Source organism: Hippopotamus amphibius, chromosome 6 (assembly GCF_030028045.1).
Source record: "Hippopotamus amphibius kiboko isolate mHipAmp2 chromosome 6, mHipAmp2.hap2, whole genome shotgun sequence".
Taxonomy (NCBI): Eukaryota; Metazoa; Chordata; class Mammalia; order Artiodactyla; family Hippopotamidae; genus Hippopotamus; species Hippopotamus amphibius.
This window is the reverse complement of record NC_080191.1, coordinates 169,150,737-169,172,366: the sequence shown is the minus strand read 5'-3', so window position 1 is coordinate 169,172,366 and position 21,630 is coordinate 169,150,737. Positions and strand designations below refer to the sequence as shown.

Below are 21,630 nucleotides of genomic sequence, written 5' to 3'. Positions count from 1 at the left end.
TGTTTGTTTTAGCAATTCCACTTTTAGAAATTTATAATACCTGAAGCTTTTTTCACTTAACAGTCTATTGCAAGTGTCTCCATGTTATATAATGTCTCAGTATTTTGAATAGCCATGTATGTGTGTGTATTTATTTATTTATTTCAGAATATTCCCTACAAAACACTTTTATAGAATGAATGTTCTTATCTGAACATCTTGTTTATTTCTTTTGACTGTTGAGAAATTATTAAAAACAACAATCTTCAAGATGTGTTTCAGGCAGACTGAGCAACCATCCAAGAGCAAGTTAATTGCAGATGGCAAGAAATTGTGGTTTCTTGCTTTTTAAAGAAAATTCAACCTGTTAATCCTTTAAGCTAGGTTTTGGAGCTTTAATGGTGAGAAGACTCTGTCTCTGCCTCATGAAGCAAAGGGACACTTAAATTACAGTGTGTTAAGTGATACAGTTGAATTAAATCCTGGGGGCAGGTAAGCAAGATCTCTGTCTTGCATGGGCAAGTAAGGCTTCCTAAAACAGGGAATGTTTAAGCTGACAGATGGACAAATTGGGAATTACCAAGGTGAAGATGAGTTTTGAGAAGAAGGGCTCTGGCAGAAGCTGCTTGTGGAATGGCCCAAAAGTAAGTAAGAGTGTAGAATGGTGAGGATGGGGGCATAAATATGGCTAGGTCATGGACCTTGTGAGAATGAAGGATTTTAAGCTGAGGGCAGTAGAGAGCCATTGAAAAATGTTAAGTAGGAGGTTGCTTATCTTGATCATATTTTGCTTGTTAAAGAACATGTTGATTGCAGTGTGTTGATAGGATTAACTTCACTGGAGCAAGAGAGAGTCCTTTAGAAGGTGGTTGGTGCAGTTCAGATGAGAGGAGATGATGGTTGGCTCTGGGTAGTTAGTGGAGATAGAGGTGGGACAGCATCAAAGCTTTCAGGAGGTAGAATGATAGGATGTGTTTGCTTGCATATGAGGGATAGTGAAGAAGGAGGCCAGGATGATGTCCAGAGTTATGTCTTGATCAACTTTGCAAATACTGTTGCTCATCACTGAGATAGAGAACAGCAAATTTGGTGGAGAACATAATACCCACTTTTTTAGTGAAGCATGGTTCATTCAGTCAGAGACGTTCAATAGGAAGTCTGAAGCTCTGAGAGAGGTAATGGGCTGGAGATAAATATTTGGGATCTTGATATTTATTTCCTTGCGGGTAAATTGGGTTTATAAGTTGGGATAATTTTCTTTTGTATTTTATGACAGCGTATGCTTATACTTAAAGAGCTCCTTGCCAAATGACAGGCTTTATCTGAAAGTACTTTGTTGGTCATGTTTTCACTTCCTGTGTTATATATAATTGGTGAGATTCAACTTGATTTTTTTTTAAGCAAGTGTTTTTTTTTTTAAATTATTTTTTTGGGGGTACACCAAGTTCAATCATCTGTTTTTATACACATATCCCCGTATTCCCTCCCTTCCTTGACTCCCCCTGCCTTGAGTGCCCACCCCAACTTAATTGATTCTTGTTTTTTTAGTTTATTTTCAGTTTTCGTGGTGTTTTAAAGTCCATTTTAAGAAAATACTTCACTGTATTTATCTCTTCTTCCGTGGATAGACATTTGTTTCCTGTTTTTCTCAGTGCTGCTGTGTTCATAGTGTTACTGTGAAGCATGTGTGCGTCTTTGCACGTGTGTGAGAGCTAGGGCGTGGCTCTACCAGGTGGCAGGGCATATGCATCTTTAATTGTACCAGATCTTGACGGGTGTCCACTCCTACTACCTGTGTATGAGACTGTATGTTTCATATCCTCTCCTATGTTAGGTATTGTCAGATTTAAAAATTTTTGCCAATCTGATGGGTGTGAAATGGTATCTTGTGATTTTAAAGTTGTTTCTTAATTGCCTGTGAGGTTGAACATCTTTTCATGTTAATTGTCCACTCATGATTCCTCTTCTACAAGTTGCCTATTCACATTTCCCCCCTGCTTTCTGTTGGCCAGTTTATTCTTTTCTTCCTGATTTGTGGAATTTCTGAACACTGTTGTCAGTGATAATCTCTCCTCCCAATCTGTGGTTTCTCTTTACTTTTAATGTTTTTTTTCCACCCTAAAACTTCACCTTCTGTGATGACACTTTAAAAATTTTTTGCTGCTTCATTTACTGCTTATTTTGAATATATACATCTTATTTTTTTAAAAAAGTTATTTATATCTTTTATACATAGAAAATTTATCAAATCAATGGTATTCAATGTTTATACATTTGAAAATATTTTGAAGTTGTAAACTGATGATACAGACATCAGCAAATGCATTTTTCACTAGACTTTTTTTTTTTTTTAGAGCAGTTTTAAGTTCACAGCAAACTTGAGCAGAAGGTGCAGAGAATTCCCGTGTCCCTTTGTCCCCACATATTTACAGCCTCCCCATACTCCATCAGGCACCATGGTACCTTTGTCACAATCAAGAAAGCTGCATTATCACCAAACCTTGAAGTTTACATTAGGGTTTGCTCTCAGTGTTGTACATCCTGTGGATTTTGACAAGTACGTAGTGACATGCTGTAGTGATGTACAGAACAGTTTTACTGCCCTGAGCATCCCCTGTGCTCTGCTGATTCATCCCTCCCTCCCCCTTGACCCGTCAACTACTGATCTTTCTAATATCTCCATACCTTTTCCAGAATGTCGTATCGTTGAAATCATACAGTATGCAGCCTTTTCAGATTGGCTTCTTTCACTTAGTAATAAGCATTTAAGTTTCTTCCATGTCTTTTCATGGCTTGATAGCTCAGTCCTTTTTTTAAAGCACTGAATAATATTCCACTATCTGGATGTGCTACAGTTTATTTATTCATTCACCTGCTGAAGGACACCTTGGTTGTTTCCAGGTTTGGGCAATTGTGAATAAAGCTGCTGTATACATCTGTGTGGCAGGGTTTTGTGTGGGCATAAGTTTTCCACTCATTTGGGTAAATACCAAGGAGCACAGTTGCTGGATTGTATGGTGTGTATTATAAGAATATGTTTAGTTTGATAAGAAACCCCCAAACTGTCTTCCAAAGTGACTGTGCCATTTACATTCCCAAGAGCAGTGAACGAGAGTTCCTGTTGCTCTGCCTTCTCACCAGCATTTGGTGTTGTCAGTATTCTGGAGTTTGGCCATTCTAATAGGTGTGTAGAGGTATCTTGTTCTTGTTTTTTAAAAGTAATTAATTAATCAAGATATAATTGATTTACAGTATGTGTTTTAAGTGTACAACATAATGATTCACAATTTTTAAAGATTATACTCTATTGTTACTATAAAGTATTGGCTATATTCCCTGTGCTGTGTAGTATGTCCTTGTAGCTTATTTATTTTATACATAGTTTATATCTCTTAATTCCCTATCCCCCTCATTGGTTTTTTAATTTATATTTCTGTGATCACCTGTGATGTGGAGCATCTTTTAGTATATTTATATGCCACCTGTATATCTTACTTAGTGAGGTGTCCAGATCTTAGGCCTGTTTTTTAATTTGGTTGCTTCTTTGCTGCTGAGTTTTAAGAGTTCTTTGTATACTTTGAATAGCAGCCTTTTATTGGATATGTATTTTGCAAATATTTTCTCTCAGTTTATGGCTTGCCTTTTTATTCTCTTAAGCAATATTTACGTTTAAATATACATCAGGCACTTTTGTTTGTGAACTATAATTTTCTAATTATTTGATTAGCGTCCTAAGATAAGAAATCTTGGTTGTGATGTAGCCCACCAAATAAAATAAGGCAGAATCAATAAAATTTTAAATCAATAAATAATTGCAAATAAAACGAGTTACAAAAATAACAAAGCTTGAGTGCGTTAAGGTCTAAATTTATGTAGAGCTCCCCTCTGTGGGATATAATAAAAATCACATTTATTCAGCTATTTTCTTAACTGTTTATATTGCTGGAGAAATTTCTTTCCATTCCTTAGTATATTTAAGCTGTATTTTTCTTAAATATTTAAAATTGAATCCCCTTCCATCACTCTGTATCCTCTTATCCTGCTTTTTAAAAAAGTGCTTATACTACCTGATAAAATATGTGTACGTATTTATTTATAGTCTTAACCCTGCTTAGATTTCTTTATTAATTGTTGTAACCCCCTTAGAGTCCATGAGAGCAGAGATTTGTTTTGTTTATTACTGTATCCTGAGTCCCTTGTATAGTGTCTGGCATCCAATAAATGCTAAAGAAATATTTGTTGAATGAATAAAAACCTTACTTACATTTTAATATGCAAAGCTTAAAAAAATGCCTGCTGATTTCAGAGGCAGTTGTTAGGGTCTTAATTTGCTATTATCCCCAAGATTGATTTTACAAAGACTCCTCACAGCTCAAAAGGGCTTAAATCTCAATACTAACTACTGCTCAGAATTTCTGAGCAACAAGTTATGCTCCCTTAATCGAGTGTGCTAATTCTTATTTTAAAGCCAACTATAGATTTTTAAGTGGTTGGTCAGTGGGTCTGTGTAGTATGTGATGTAATCCCTTACCATCATCGAGACCCAGCTTTAAAACAAGTTTTGCCATCCAGTATGAGTTTAAATGCAACGTAATTATGTTAATTATCTGTAAATTTCCTGATGGCTTGACCTAGAAATTTGAAATTGGTTAGTACTAGGAATATACCAGTCACAGGCAAAAGACTACAGATTATAGATTATCAAGGAAAGAATTAAATAAAATGCATATGTCTTTTGATGTGAAGAAATTCTTTTAATTTATTTTCCAATTTTTATGGTGGTAAAATACATATAAAATGTACTATCTTAACCATTTTTAAGTGTACATGTCAGTGGTACTAAGTACATTTATATTATTGTGCGACTGTTATCGCCATTCATCTCCAGAATTCTTTTCATCTTCCAAAAATGAAACTCTGTACCCATTATGTAATAACTCCCCATTTCCTCCTGTCCCTAGTCCCTGGAAACCACCAGTTTACTTTCTGTGATTTTGAGTACCCTAAGAATCTCATATAAATGGAATCATACAATATTTATCTTTTTGTGACCAGCTTATTTCACTTAGCATAAGTTTCATCCATGTTGTAGCATAGGTCAGAATTTTGTTCCTTTTTAAAGCTGGATAATATTCTGTTGTATGTACCTAACATATTTTGCTTATCCATTCATTTGTTGATGGACAATGCAGTATTTTCCCCTAGGCTTTATCTAGGTGATGGATGCTACCTTAACAGTTGCCATGAAGGGAATGACTTTCTCCTTCCGGGAGCCCTTGTCTCTTTTAGGAGTGTGGTTTTATTCCTGCAGGTTTAAATAATATAGCTTCATCAGGATATAACACAGCCACATATCCATACAATAAGTACAACGTTAGTGTTGGGGGGCTGTTTCCTTAAGAAACACACTTTTTACTTTTCTTCAGCATTGTTGGAAACAGTAATAATAGTTTTAAGGTAATCACTAGAATGTTGAAACCAAGGGTGATTTCTATTCCCAGTGCATTAACATACATATGGTTTCTTCTTATTTTAAAATGTTATGTGTTTTACAAGAAAAAGTTTGTGTTACAATGTATTTTTTTTGCCCATGAAGGTGTGACTTCCTGTGGCTGACTGCATCAGAGTCACCTGGGAGCTTATTAAAGTTACACATACTTAAGCTGTGCAAGTTAAGGTTATGTCACAGTGAGTGGGATGGAGATCTAGGAGTCTGTATTTTGACATGCTTGTCATTTGGTCAGAGATAGATGTGGTTCCCATTATTCCAGGAGAATTCCTTCTGGCGTCTTTATATATTTTAGTTTTTAGTGTATGTCATATACACATATATCTCCACTCCTTATGGCATTAAACGAAGACAGATTCAAAATAGACTTGTCAGCAGTTATTTTGGGACTTCAGTAGAATTCCTTTATAAGACTAGTTGTTAGACACAGATATAGATAGGCTACAGGTCATACCATAGAACAAGCAAGATTTATGTCAAGTCATAAATCTGCAAATGTTTACGTAGTAGTTTGTACTTCTTTCCTTTTGAATTGTGTTAAACACAAAATGCCTTGAACTTTTAGTCTTAGTTTATACTTACTTGGAAGTGTCACATTAGCAGTTTTATGAAGGTATATACATTTTTAGTTCTCTCAGGTCATTTGATGTCTTAGAATGACATCAAATATTTAGTTGATAATATTAGCATCCATTGTATCTGTTAGCCATTATAAATCAGTGGATTAGAGCTAGTGATGAACTACAGAATATGAATAAATGCTCAGCTTAAATACACATATTACCAAGACTGTACAGTCTTTACTTAAGCTGCACGATCTTCTTTAGAGTATCAGGATTATTAAACAGGAGGATGAGGACTTGCTGATAGAAAATAAAATGTGAAGTATAAAGATTCTTGGCTCTTCAGCAATATAGTTAATATGATTGCGTTTAAGACTACTGTTGCTAGATTAAACAAAGATAACCCAGACTTCCTGTTTTTTTCACTGCTGAAAGATAAGATAAGCAAATTTGTGGGACAGAATTATAACCCATCCCTAAGCAATTAATGAAATTAATTTAAAATGATTGGTCTTGTGTGTATGTGTTGCTTTTAGTTTTGAGACTTTGTTAACAAAGGGTAATGTAGCTATAGAAGAAGAACCATAGAGTTGGAATGCAGAATATCCCAACTTTATAGAAAGACAAGGAAGTACAGATCTTGATCCATAACTTGTTTCATGGAGAGTAAGAGCTAGGTTAGCAGTCCTTGTATTTGTAGGAGTTAGATTGTGTTTAATATTATGAGTAACAATAGAACTTTTGCCCTGGACTTCCTGAGAAAGAATAGGAAGGTTTCTTTTTCATGTAATTAATTAGCTTTAGCTTCTAGAAAGGGATTGAGAATGGAGAAGAGTAAACCTAGCTACTTGTCTTCCTTGTTTATCGTTAATATATATTTTTAGAGTTTCTATTTGGAACTTTTTTTTCTTATTTTAGTTTCAGGTGCTTTATAGTCCTAGAAAAATTTCCAAACTTCTTCTTCTTTTTTTTTTTTTAATATTTGTTTGGTTGTGATGGGTCTTAGTTGTGGCAGGCAGGCTCTTTAGTTGTGGCACACAGGCTCCTTAGTTGCGGCATGCATGTGGGATCTGGTTCCCTGACCAGGGATAGAAGCCGGGCCCCTTGCATTGGGAGTGTGGGGTCTGAACCACTGCGCCACCAAGGAAGTCCCCGAAAAATTTCCAAACTTCTATTTTAAAATATTAAATTAATCCCTTCCATAGGAGCACACCCTTGGTTCATCAGAATACCAGGCTAGAGGTGTTTTTCAACATAAAAAAATTGTTTTCCAACCATTTTGACTTGTCATAAAATTGGTGTCTATTCTAAGCCCTTGTCTTATTTGATCTGTTAGTAGCTTTAGACATAATCACTCCTTCCTCCTTGGTATGCTTTTTTTCACTTCCCTTCTACACCACACTCTCTTGGTTTTCCGCATCTCATAAGTTGCTTCTTCTCAGTTTCTTTTGCTAGTTCCCCTTGTTCCTCCTGACCTTCGATATCAGAATGTCCCAGACCTCAGTCCTTAATTCTCTTTTCTGTCTTCAGTGTTTTGGATAATGTCCAGTGGCATGGCTGTAAATGCTATCGATAGGCCCATCATTCCTAAACTTGTACCCCCAGCTCAGACTTCTAAAATCCAGGCTCTTGTATTTATCCATCTATTTGATGTCACTACTTAAATATCTAAAAAATATTTCAGAGTCAAGTCCCAAACTGAACTCTAGGTCCTTTCTACCCAGACCTGTTCTGCCCATAGTCTTCTCCGTCTCAGTTGGTTGCAACTCTATCCTTTTGGCTGCCCCAGCCAAAACCTTTTGATCCATCTTTGATTACTGCAGCAATCTCTGCTCACTGCACACCTGTGTGTGCCTGTGTTCACACTCCACATCCAGTCCCTGAGGGAATCCTCTTTAGTTTAAGTCACTTTCCAAACCCTCTGTTATTACACATTCTAAAGTATGGTGAAAAAGAATTCCCATTTCTCTCAACTTTAAAAGAAATTATAGGTATTGTAATGGTTCAGTAAAGGTGTATAGGCTTCTCCTTGTATGTGGGAAGAACTTTTTCTTTGTTTCATTGTAAATCTGATTTTGAGGTTTATGGAATTGTTTTTGTGTTCTTTTTTCTTTCATTTTCTCTAAAGATGTTTATAGTAACACCTACAACGAGGCTGGAGAGATTATGGCAGATTGGAATAGCTAAAGTCTGGAATTGTAATTGGAAAGGGAATTGGAAAGTTACACGTAAGTACATGTACACTGAGATGCAGGTATAACCACCATAAGGGGCCCTGGGCCCCAGATTACATAATTGTTTTAAATGCTGCATCTCTCCATCCATCCAGTAAATAGGTGTTTTACTTGTTAACTAACTGAACTAGGGATATATAGCTAAAGGAGCCATAGTCTCTGCTCAAGGCCTCTCAGTTTAGGCATCTAGACCAATGGTTGAATTATCATTTTGAGTGCCAAGGGCTCTATTTGAAGTGAACATAGGGTGCTTTGTGGAGGGGGGGTGGTGGTGGTGGTGAGGTACTCATCCCACTGAGGAGTAGAAGGGGCTTCAGTGTTCCAAGTTTACTATCCAGAGATGGTTTATGGTATGAATATTGTCTTTAAAACCCCAAGCCTGTTTATTACGCTCTTAAATTTGTATTCTTCTGCATCCTGTTTACAGGTCTTATAAAATTGCAGCATTTTTTAATTATTATTATTACACCTATATTTATTTTATTTTTTTAAATTTATTTATTTATTTATTTTTTTGAGGTACACCAAGTTCAGTCATCTGTATTTATACACATATCCCCGTATTCCCTCTCTCGACTCCCCCCCACCCTCCCGTCCCAGTTCTCTAAGGCATCATCCATCCTCGAGTTGAACTCCCTTTGTTATACAGCAACTTCCCACTGGCTATCTGTTTTACAGTTGGTAGTATATACATGTCTATGCTACTCTCTCACTTCGTCTCAGCTTCCCCTTCACCCCTCCCCCCAACCTCGAGTTTTCCAGTCCATTCTCTGCATCTGCATCCTTGTTCTTGTCTTGTCACTGAGTTCATCAGTACCATTTTTAGATTCCGTATATATGAGTTAGCATACAGTATTTCTTTCTCTTTCTGACTTACTTCACTCTGCATGACAGACTCTAGGTCTGTCTACCTCATTACATATAGCTCTATCTCATTCCTTTTTATAGCTGAGTAATATTCCATTGTATATATATGCCACATCTTCTTTATCCATTCATTTGTTGATGGGCATTTAGGTTGCTTCCATGTCCTGGCTATTGTAAATAGTGCTGCAATAAACATTATGGTACAAGTTTCTTTTGGGATTATGGTTTTCTTTGGGTATATGCCCAGGAGTGGGATTACTGGATCATATGGTAGTTCTATTTTTAGTTTTTTAAGGAACCTCCAAACTGTTTTCCATAGTGGCTGTACCCACTATGGAAAATTGCAGCATTTTAATGGAGATAAAATACTATGTGAAGTGCTTTTCTAAACACAGCTGCTCTACTTTCATTAAACAGTTCTGACATTCAGCAATTTGCTAAGGTTTCTTCCAATTCGATTCTATGATTCTGGGGTTGTTGCTCACTTCCTCTTAATATTTTTCTGTTTATTATTTCATATTGCTATTTTATATTCATCTCTTAGTATAATATATGCTATATCATGCACAAAGGTGCCATGCAAATTGTAAAACATAAAGAAGATATAATGCAAAATTATTTTAATTTTGTATTAATTTTTGTTGTTGTTGTTAATGGAACAGTCTGGGAAAGTTATAAATGTGATTTGTCTGTTAGCCTATGCTATGTTGTGGAGAGAACCCCAAAAGGCCCAGTATGAGAAATCTCCTCTCCCTCTGTTATGAACCATGAAGTTTACAGAACTTCTTCTCCCTAAAGGTATTGCCTGTGATACTCTACAGCTACAATAAGCATTGCAGTTTAACTGCTTTGGTTTAACATTTGCTTTTAATCCTCTAAACAACAATGGTAACTACCTTATTTTCCTACTGTGGCAACAGCTACTGCAGTGTCAAGAATTCTTGGAACTGGACTGCCTTTGTAGAAAGTCAACTGAAAAAATTTTTTTTCTTTTAAGTAGACCTGCCCGAGTTTGTTGTGATTTCAAGACAGAAAATACTTTCTTCTGTAGCTTTTATTTTTGGGGGCCCAGTTGAAGGCAATATGGAAGGTGTTTTTTGTTTTTGTTTTTGTTTTCCTTAATCTTTTTTCCCCCCCTCATGAAAGTGACCTTACTTTTCTCTAGATAGCAGTGCTTTCATTCTAGCTTTACATCTCCTACTGTGAAAACTGGAAGGGACTGTTAACCAGTCACATGTCACTTATTGATCCCAACATAATAGTGGGGCCGCCCCTTCTTCCACCACCTTCTTTTATGGCACAGTAGAAGGACATTACCTCCTGCTGCAGTTAGAAGTAGGATATGCCCCTGCTTAGATACGCTGACTCCCTGGACAAGAAATTCAGCCTGTTAGAGGAGGGGGGTGAAATGGAAATATGGCCTTCTCTTGACTTTTTGTGAGGAAAAAATATAAAATAGTTTCCTATCTGATCAGAATAAAACATTACTAGTATTTCCTTAGACTAGTTTCCTGTAAATAGAGAATACTTGCCACAGCACATGATAAAAAAAATGACTTTGTGTACAGTTCCTGTCTACTACGCAGAGCAAATTTTGGAAGTGATACTGAAGTTATATCCCTGTTAAGGAGAGAATTTGGAACCCTAGGAACAGAAGATCCTGTACTTCTCCCCTTCTCCCACCCCCTATTCTCTATGTAGGGTGATCTGGATGTTAGTTTTTTTTATAATGAGCTTTGACTGATAGGGTTATTGAAACCCGAGTAATGACTTGAGAGTGTGGTATTCATTCACTTGGTCCTAGTGCTTATATCTGGATCTTGGGCTGTGGTTTGGTTGTCTTTTCAGTTACACTCTTCTGTGGCCTCGGTGGTTTTACTTTGGATACTGTGTAATGACAAGGGAGAACTTGAGAGGAGAGGGGGTATATGTTCCTTCAACTACCTTTTAAAAAATGTTTTGTTTTCTCTGAGAAATGGCAAAATAATGTTTACGATCTTTAAAACTGAAATATAATGGTGCTCACTCAGAAGGATACACGTGTGAACAGAAGATACAATTTTTTTCCCTAAAATGTTGAGCTGAACAAAAAACTTAAAAAAAAAAAGACCCCACTATTTTCGTCTATACTCATTGTCTTTTAAGTAGCATGTAGAAGAGGCGTTTGAAAGGGATGTGTGAAACTTACACATTTTAGTGAGGGTTTTCATGGCTTACACATTTTTTCTTTTATTCTCTCCATCAAAATTTCGAGTGAGGGCCTGGAGGAAATCTTGCTCGGGAGAAGATAATCAAATCCAGGTTCTAGCTTTCCTTTGAATGCTTATTCCAGAATAATAGAATGTTAAGATCTGAAAATGGTATTAACGATGATTCAGTCCATTCATTACTTTTTATGGATGAGAGAATTAAGGTCTGGAGAGACTCAGAGATCTTTCCAGGGACTCATATTAGTTGGTAGAGAGTTAGACTAAAATTTTGTTTTCAATTTCCAGTCTGTTTTTCCACTATTATTTTTTCCATTACAGGACTGAATTTCTCATGGATCTTTCCAAGTTTGCTTAGTTGACCAATCTGAGCCAATAGAAGCAGTTAACAACATTTCTAGCATAATATTTGGAGAACATCCTTTTAACTTTACTGAGACTTCCCCAAAATAAAGGCAGAGATGTTCTGAAAAGGTGGCTGCTGCTGCTGCTGCTTCTTATTAATTTTTTAAAAATTTATTTATTTATTGGATTTATTTCTTTTTTTTTTTATTGGCTGTGTTGGGTCTTTGTTGCTGCACATGGGCTTTGTCTAGTTGTTGTAAGCGGGGGCTACTCTTCATTGTGGTGTGTGGGCTCCTCGTTATGATGGCTTCTCTTGTGGAGCACGGGCTCTGGGCGTGTGGGCTTCAGTAGTTGTGGCACATGGGCTCAATAGTTGTGACTCATGGACTCGAGAGCACAGGCTTAATAGTTGTGGCGCACAGACTCAGTTGCTCTGTAGCATGTGGTATCTTCCCGGGGCAGGGCTTGAACCCATGTCCCCTGCATTGGCAGGCAGATTCCCAACCACTGTGCCACCTAGGAAGTCCTATTATTATTGTTATTATTTGAGTTTATTGAAGTATAGGTGGTTTACAATGTTGTGTTTAATTTCTGCTGTACAGCAGAGTGACTCACTTATATGTCTTCTCTTTCCTATTCTTTTCCGTTATGGTTTATCACAGGCTGTTGAGTATAGTTCCCTGTGTTGTACGGGAGGACTTTATTAAGAAGTGGCTTACTGTTATTGTGTCATAAATACATATTCAGGGCCTTGACTGCCCCGGTGCTGATTGCAGTGTTGGTTCTCTCTGTAGGCTCTTAGAGGAGTCAGATAGAACCCTCCTTGATAACCTTGGAAAACCTAGTGGATTTTCAAATGAGTTTTATTATATAGTCCTGTGGCCTAGATTGAAGTTACGGAGAAGAAGACTCCAGTGTGTATTTGACATGAAATTTTTATTAGAGGGCAAAGTATTGAAGTGTTGTCTCTTAAAGCAGTTTAGGGACTTCTTAGGTGGCACAGTGGTTTAGAATCCGCCTGCCAATGCAGGGGACACGGGTTCGATCCCTGTTCCAGAAAGATCCCACGTGGCTCGGAGCAGCTAAGCCCGTGTGCCACAAGTATTCAACCTAGTTCTAGAGCCCGTGAGCCACAACTATTGAGCCTGTGTGCCACAACTACTGAAGCCCATGCACCTAGAGCCCGTGCTCCACAACAAGAGAAGCCACTTCAATGAGAAGCCCGCGCGCCACAACATAGAGTAGCCCCCACTCTCCGCAACTAGAGAAAGCCTGTGTGCAGCAACGAAGACCCAACACAGCCAATAAACAAATAAACAAACGGTTTGGACTTGCTGTTTTATCTGCTGATCATAGGCCTATTGTAACTTTTTTTGCTCATTTTTAAACCACTTTAAATTCTTGTTGAAGTATGTGATAACTTAATCTTATTACCGCTTTCTTCCCTTTTGGCCCCATGAAATGAAAGTGAAAAAGAGATTGTGTATTTCCTTTACCACTATAGATAATTATAGCAAACATTCATTGATTACTTACTGAGTGTTAGGTACTGTGCTAAGGTTTTTATATGTATTTTAAAATTTATTCTCATATATCTCTATGGGAGATACTGTTATTATTACCTGTATTTTATAAGTGAAATTGAAACACAAAGAACTTGTTCAATATTACATAGGTAGTAAGAAGTAAAATATGGATTTAAACCTAAACAGTTTTTAAAAACTATTCCATTGCCTCTCAACATAAAGTTATTACAGAGACCCAATTATAAAGGACTCAGAACTTATTCAACAAAGTAAGGGGAGGCTGTTCACATTACAGAATGATCTAATGAGGGATTTCCTTTAAAAAGTAAGTTTCCAGAGTGTGTCGTCTCTGTGTTCTCTGATCAGAAACCCAGAGGGAGCCATCTCATTATATGGGGAGTTTGGTCATCTAGTTTTGCCATATGTTGAGTTATAGGGCTACTCTCGGATCAGTGCACTATCCCTGATCCTGCTGTTGTCCTTTCTTTGCAAAGAGCCCAGCATTGCCCACGGTGGGTAAAGTTGCTGAGCTGAAAGAGTTGGTTAGGGATGGTAGGTCATGGTAGACATACAGGCAGTTCCTCTGAGTATCTAGATGGCTGTTCAATTTATATGCAGTTTATAGGACTATATCTATTAAAACAAAGAACATAGATGTAGTTTCAAAATGTATACACTATAGTTTACGTATTTATTTGGTCTTTTTCATAATTCTTTAGGAGGTAGTTATGACAGAGCCTCAAATCCATCTTTAGTGCTTTTTGAGGCTGTTTATGTGCTTAATAAGTGATCTTGAATGTCCTGTAGTTGCATTTTAGATTGCATCATCATGTGACCTAGTCTTAGATTATCAATTCCATTTTAAGAGTATTGCCAAACTTGAAGTGGAAGCAGTGTTTTTTTTAAAGGATCTCAGATGGATGGGTAATTTCTTTATCATACTTCCTGTTTCTTTCAAATAATTTTCTTTTAAGAAAATGTAATGCTCATGTTACACATACTATTTAGTTATTTTTATGGATAAACTTGTAAAAGCAGTGGTTTAAAAAGTTTATTGTACATCAACTATAGTTCAATAAAAAAATAAAACAAAAACAACAAAAAAGTTTATTTCTGCACCAGAGGTGTGCAATTATCTGGGTGGAGAGAGTTCTATTTTTGTGCTTTTCATAGAGCTTTATTTAATTCACAGCCCAAAGTGATCACCATGTGATTAGACATGTCTCAGTGTTAGTACTTGCTGCTAGATTTTTTCCTGTTCTAGTTTTATGTTTTTATTTTTAGTCCACTCTCTTGTGAGTTGATCATAAAAAACTGTGATGCAAGAATAGATAAAAGAATGAAATTCTATCATTAAAAATAGAGACCCTAGTAACAATGTCCTGCTGTATAGCACAGTGGTACCCCAGGCTTCCCATATAAGGTTGACAAATGCTGAAGTAAAAAACATGAAGTGAAAAAGTGCTGTGGGGAAGGGAAGGACTGGGAGCTTGGGGTTAGCAGATGCAAACTCTTACATAGAGGATGGATTAAACAACAGGGTCCTACTGTACAGCACAGGGAACTATATTCAATATCCTGTGATAAACCGTAATGGAAAAGAATATGAAAAAGAAGGTATATATATGTATAACTGAATCACTTTGCTGTATAGCAGAAATTAACACAACATTGTAAATCAACTATACTTTAATGAAATTAAAAAAAAAAAGTGAGTTCCTGAAATCTGGGCTTATTCAGCTTCTTAGGGTACAGCCAACCAGAGCTGAGTCCTAAAAATTATTTTTTTGTATGTAGTTCATATACGAAAAAGCGTATTCGTTCATGTTCTTGTATTTGATACTCATACTAAAGAGTCAGTAAATCTTTTCCATATAGGGCCAGATAGTAGTAAATATTTTAAGCTTGTAGGCCATACAGTCTCTCTTCCAACAACTCAGCTCTGCCAGTAGGGCGTGAAAGCTGACGTAGGCAGTGGGTAAATGGATGAGTTTGACTGTGTTTCCGTAAAACTTTATTTATGGACACTGGAATTTGAATTTAATATGATTTTCATGTCATTAAATATTATTTTCCTTTTTGGTTTTTTTCAACCATTTAAAAATGCAGCAACCATTTTTAGCTCGTGGGCTGTGTGAAAGCAGGTTGCAGGCCACATTGCCTAATGGGCTGTGATTTGCTGACCCCTGCTTAGAATAATCCTGTGAGACTTTGCTGTCTTCTGTTTTATTGCCCTTTATTGTACCATCTTTCAACATTATTGTATATTTTTCTTATTTTGCTACTTAATCATGTGTTTTCTTTCATTGTGAATGTGTATGCAACTTTTAAAATTTAATAATTTTTCTTACATTTTAAGCTGTGGAGGGTAGGGTCTATAGTATTGTCCTCTTTAATGCCTTGCACACTGCTCGATAAATATTTGAGAGAGTTGTAAAGGAACAACATCTGTCTTTAACTATTTGAAGGATTGTTGTGAAGATTGTTTTACTTATTCATTTATATATTAAAAATGTGTTCCAGAATGGTTCTCTTGCTTTATGAGTAGTAACAGGGAGGCAGAACTCACTTCAGAACGCAGGGACGGGAAAGGAGAGAAAGAAGCTCTTATGAATTGTGTGCTTTGTGTCATAGTACATACATACTGTGGTCAGTGATGTGGACAGTCCCTCATTTAACCTTTACAACTCTTTTAAATATGTGGTTTTTTTTTTAAGGTCTTTATTGGAGTATAATTGCTTTACACTGTTCTGCTGTACAGCAAAGTGAATCAGCTGTATTTATACATATGCCCCTTCCCTCCTGTGACTCCTTCCCACCCTCCCTATCCCACCCCTCTAAGTCATCACCCATCATCAAGTTGATCTCCCTGTGTTATCCAGCAGCTTCCCACTAGATATCTATTTTATATTTGGTAGTGTATATATGTCAGTACTATTCTCTCACTTTGTCCCAGCTTCCTGCCGCCCCGCCCCTGTGTCCTCAAGTTCGTTCTCTACATCTGCATCTTTATCATCTTTATTCTTGCCCTGTCACCAGGTTCATCAGTACCTTTTTTTTTTTTTTTTTTTTTTTTTTTTTTTAGATTCCATATATATGAGTTAGCATATGGTATTTGTTTTTCTCTTTCTGGCTTACTTCACTCTGTATGACAGACTCTAGGTCCATCCACCTCACTACAAATAACTCAGTTTCATTCCTTTTTATGGCTGAGTAATATTCCATTGTATGTATGTGCCACATCTTCTTTATCCATTCATTTGATGATGGACATTTAGGTTGCTTCCATGTCCTGGCTATTGTAAATAGTGCTGCAGTGAACATTGTGGTACATGTATCTTTTTGGATTACGGTTTTCTTAGGGTATATGCCCAGCAGTGAGATTGCTGGGTCATATGGTAGTTCTTAAATAGGTATTTTTTTACTCAGTTTACAGATGAAAAAGTTAGATAAAGTACCTTAGCCTTAGATAAGTGAGTGGTGGGACAGAACCAAGACCATGTTCTTTCCATATACTTTTCTTTTTATATTAAGGAATATTCAGCAATTAACCAGGCTGCCTTAGACACTAGCTACTTACTTATTGCTACAAGTTTTCACACACATCTTAGATGACCAAGGACAGAGATTTTTTTTTAGAGAAGATGAAATGTTGATTTGAACAACCTCCATGATAAACTTTCAGATTCTTTGAATATGATTACAATGGGCTTTATTTTAAAATGATAGGAAAAATACATTTCCCTCTTACTCTTGTGCATAAACTCTTACCTCTCTTTAAAGAAAGGTGTTTAAAAGTGTTTCATAAATAAATTTGTAAAATCTCACAATGAAGTAAGATTGAGGAATGTACATGAAGTTTCTATCAAACTGTGTTTAGTAGAAACCAATGATTAAATCAGATCTTAAGCTGATCATTTCAACTAATTTTCTTGAAGTTGAAGATTGAGTCAAGCTAAATTAAATGAAGGTTAAAAGTATAAATGGAGGGGCTTCTGTGGTTGTGCAGTGGTTAAGAATCTGCCTGCCAATGCAGGGGATGCTGGTTTGAGCCCTGGGTTGGGAAGATCTCCCATGCTGCAGAGCAACTAAGCCCGTGTGCCACAACTGCTGAGCCCACGCAAGGCAACTGCTGAAGCCCATGTGCCTAGAGCCTGTGCTCTGCATCAAGAGAAGCCATTGCCATGAGAAGCCCGCGTACCACAACGAAGAGTAGCCCCCACTCGTCACAACTAGAGGAAGCCTGCGTGCAGCAATGAAGACCCAACAAAGCCAAAAATAAATAAATAAATAATAAAGTAAATCTTAAAAAAAAAAAGTATAAATGGAGAGGGAGTTCCCTGGTGGTCCAGTGGTTAGGACTCCATGCTTATGCTGCTGGGGGCCCAGGTTTGATCCCTGGTCGGGGAACTAAGATCCCGCAAGCGATGGGGCGTGCCCCCCCCCCATCAAAAAAAGGTATAAATGAAGAAAGTTTCTGACAGAGTAAATAATTGTGGAGTTTCTTTCTTGACTCAGCAAGCATTTTGAGTCTCTATGCTGCTACCAGGAGTTCAGACTGGTGAGAGAAATGGACAGGGATAGAGATTCCAGGAGGACCCACCTCCTGCGAAGGTGATGTCTGAGCTTATTTCTTTTCCCCTTTTATTAGCTTTAAAAATTATTAAAAAACACATATTCATTGAAAATATTGAAACAGTCTAGAAGTATAATTCGTAAAAAGTATAAATCCCTATTTTCACTTTCTGCTATCCGATCCCCATTCTTCAAAGTTATAGTTAGCAAATTGGTAAATATGCTTCCAGATTTTTTCTTATGCATATACCAGTAGGCTCCCCCCCACCAAATTGGGGCTCACTCTATGTATAATTTTGTAACTTGTTTTTCCTCCCTTGTGGTAGTCTGTAATGTACATGTTTCCATTTTAGTAGATACAGATCAATGTCATTTAAAAACCTGCCTCCTCACATAATGGGATGGAAAACCATCATTTATTACATTATTTTTCATTGCTGGATTTGTAGGTTTTCAACCTATTTCCAAAAAATAGATATCCTTGTATTAATATATTTGTTTTCTTTTGTGAATTAAGTTTTAAATGATGAGTAACATAGAGACAGGTGAAGAGAATAAGGATTAATGTGAAGGGGAAATGTTTTCTAGGCCAAGGAAACAATGTGTAATTTGAAAAACACTGCTTTTAGTTTTTAGTTAGGGGAGAAGCATTTCTCTTTCTGTGCTGTGGAAGTGTACACCTCTTGTTTTCTTAACTGTATGCTAAAGTATCTCATTTTTTTGGAATCCACATTTCTTTACTGAATACTTTATAGTTACATAATTTTCTTATTTTGGGGATTAAAAACTTTTCTCAATCAGTGTTACCAGGTAGAGAAGTGGAACCACAAGCTGATAAAAATGGTTATTTAAGAGGTCATACAGAGGTTAAGTGGGTAGTTTTGGGAATAGAGCTTATATCTTAGCTCTTTTTCTCTTCTTAACACTGTCTAATTGAGGATTCTTGCCCAGAGTTCAAAATAGCATTTTGGGTGGCTCCTCCCCCACTGTTATCCAATTGAAACAAATTTTGGTTGATTCAAAAAACAAGTATTGCAAAGCTGCTAGTTTATCAAGTAGTTGTCTGAAAATGGAATAGATAGATGGCTTAAAATAGATGAATAATGTTTTTTACTCTTAAGTATAAAATCTTGTTATCCTTAAAAAAGTTTCAGTTGCTGCTCTTTTATCCCAAATTTCCAATTTTGGAATGTTGCCCTACAGGGCATATCAAGTACTACTTAGTGTTAGAATTTTATCATTCCCCTGACAAGGAAGAGAATCTGCTGATTTCTTTAAAAATACATTGGAAACAAAATGTGTGTGTGTTAAACAAGGGTAATAACATCTTTCCAAACTATTTCTAAAAGTAAAAGCCTTTATTTTTTTATTTTTTTATTATTATTATTTTTTTTGGGGGGTACACCAGCTTCAATCAACTGTTTTTATACACATATCCCCATATTCCCTCCCTTCCTTGACGCCCCCCCTTGAGTCCCCCCCACCCTCCCTGCCCCAGTCCTCTAAGGTAAAAGCCTTTATTTTTGGTTGTCAAGGATGCTTTGCTGTTTGGTTACATGTGCTTTGTTAAACAGAAATACGGGTCTTTGTTAAGGCTCAACTTTCAAAATTTCAAAATTTCTTACTTGTTTTTAAAAAGATAAGCTAAGTAGTTCTAATTAGTGTTATTAATTTGAATAATATAACTGCTTTGAGTAAATTAGCCTAATAATGTTCTCTTATTACCTTAAACAATAATTGTATTGTCTTTTGTAATACATCATTATGAAGTATTCATACTTTGTTTTAAGGGAGTTATTACTTTATGTGAAGTGTAATTTTTAAGCATTCATATCTATTTTTTCACTTGGAGTTACTTTTCAAGACTAAAGTACACATTTAAACAAAATAACTTACTTTATGTTTAATTTTTCTAGGGCTGCTTTGGAAGAAGTAGAAGGAGATGTAGCAGAATTGGAACTAAAACTTGATAAGGTAAATTTAACTTTTTAAAACATTAATTCTTGTTTTGCATAATGATTTGTGCCTGTAATACTAGATGGTTCAGGTGACTTCTTTTATCTCTGTGAGGGTAAATGCTAATATTATCCCAATTTTACACATGAAGTTGAGGCTAGAGACATTAAGTAATTTGTTGAAAATTTAATCTGAGTGCTAGAGCAAGAATTTGAATCATGTCTGACTAGACATCTTTTATGTTGTTGGAAATTTGTTTCCTTCTCTGTCAAAAAAGATTGCAGTCTTTTTTGATGCTTAATGGACATTATACGTAACCTAACCACTCTTGTTTATAAATTTGAGTGTGGCCATGTTCAAATATAAAATTTTAAATACTCATTCCATTTTTTAAAGCCAGTGCCAGAAATGTTGAATATGTATTTGATAATGGATATTAAATCGTCATAGTCTGTGCAAGGGGAAATGTACATTGCTTCCTATCTTCTCTGTTAATTATTGATAATCTTTTCTTTTTTTCCTGCCTCTACCCAAGAAATGTTATCTGCTGTATAACAGAGAAAAACATGAGAATGAGTAAGACATGGCTTCTGACCTTAAGTAACCATCATTCATTGTTAAAATTCTTGGAGATAGATGCATAAATTTGAAATACCTTTTCTGAAAATTATTTCCTATTTATGTAATTATTATTGTAAATGGAATTGTTATGTAAAGCAGTGCTTCTCAAACCTTCCTGTGCATAGAAATATGTGAGGTTCTTGTGACAGTACAGGTCCAGATTCAGTAAGTCTTGGTTATCTGAGAGCTGTGTTTCTAACCAGGTTTTAGGTGATGCCAATGCTGTTGTTCCACAGACTGCACTTGGGATAGCAGGGATGCAGGATACATCAGTTAGACCGATGGCTCTCAGATGTTTTGAAAAATCATTAAATATATGTATATAATGCAAATGGTATAGAAACTATATAAGGCAATAGTTATTAGATATATATGTAAAACAAAATAATTTTAGAATATCTTTAGTAGTAAGTTGTTTTTGTGCAGTACTCTGTAGTTTTCAAAGCACTTTGACATATAGTATGTTTTTGAATTTTTATGATAATCCCGTGAGGTAAGTAGGACAAGTGAATTACTTCCATTTTATATACAAGGGTACCAAAGCCCAGAAAGTGAGCAGGACTAGCTTCAAATCACAGAGTTAGAAAAGGCGGAACCAGGGTTAGAACCCATCTGTTCTATTCTTAGTTCAGTGCTCTTCTTGTGCACCGCTATATTTCTGGATCCGTGTTGAGGGAGCACATGCCACTTGGAAATTTTCTGAGGAACACTAGCAAGCTTCCAGGCAAGTGTTTTTAAAAACTAAGTTAGAATTTTTGGTAAGCATATTATTTTCAAAACCTTTATTTTGTATTTAAAATTATATGCGTGGGATCATTGTTGTTGTTGTCATTGTTATTATTATTTTCCCCTGAGGTGTTACGTTTATTTTTAAGGACTCAGTGAAACAAAGTTTTAAACCCTTAAGGTAGGCAGCAGAAGATATAGTTTTGATTTTCTGGTAGATTTGTTAGAAAGGATATAGGAGGACAAGGCTTTTTAGAGAATCATGGAGTAGTACAAGGGTAAGTCAAAAATTATCCACACTCTGGCTGTAGAATTTATTTTAATTAACTTTTAGAAAAGACAGATACATCATTTTTCGACATAATCCCCTTGCTTTTCAATACACTTTGTCCATCTGTCAGCAAGCTTTCGTATTCCCTCATTAAAAAATGTTTTAGGCTGAGCTGCGAGCCACGAACGCACCGCTGTCTTCGCTTCTTCACAGAAGTGAATCTTCATCCTCGTAGGGCTGCTTTCAGGGAA

General features: G+C 36.2%; 1 protein-coding gene and 1 non-coding gene across 3 annotated transcripts in view; both read left to right on the top strand.

Moving 5' to 3' along the window:
* The window catches only part of ACAP2 (ArfGAP with coiled-coil, ankyrin repeat and PH domains 2), a 144,289-nt gene that overhangs the window by 29,408 nt on the left and 93,251 nt on the right, over positions 1 to 21,630 (top strand). For both annotated transcript variants that reach the window (XM_057738754.1, XM_057738753.1), the window contains exon 2: positions 19,722 to 19,779. In XM_057738754.1, the coding sequence (XP_057594737.1) occupies positions 19,722 to 19,779 (58 nt within the window). The remainder of the gene's footprint in view (positions 1 to 19,721; positions 19,780 to 21,630) is intronic.
* Positions 17,568 to 17,640, top strand: TRNAH-AUG (transfer RNA histidin (anticodon AUG)). Its single transcript has one exon. It is a non-coding gene; the product is annotated as a tRNA-His (tRNA).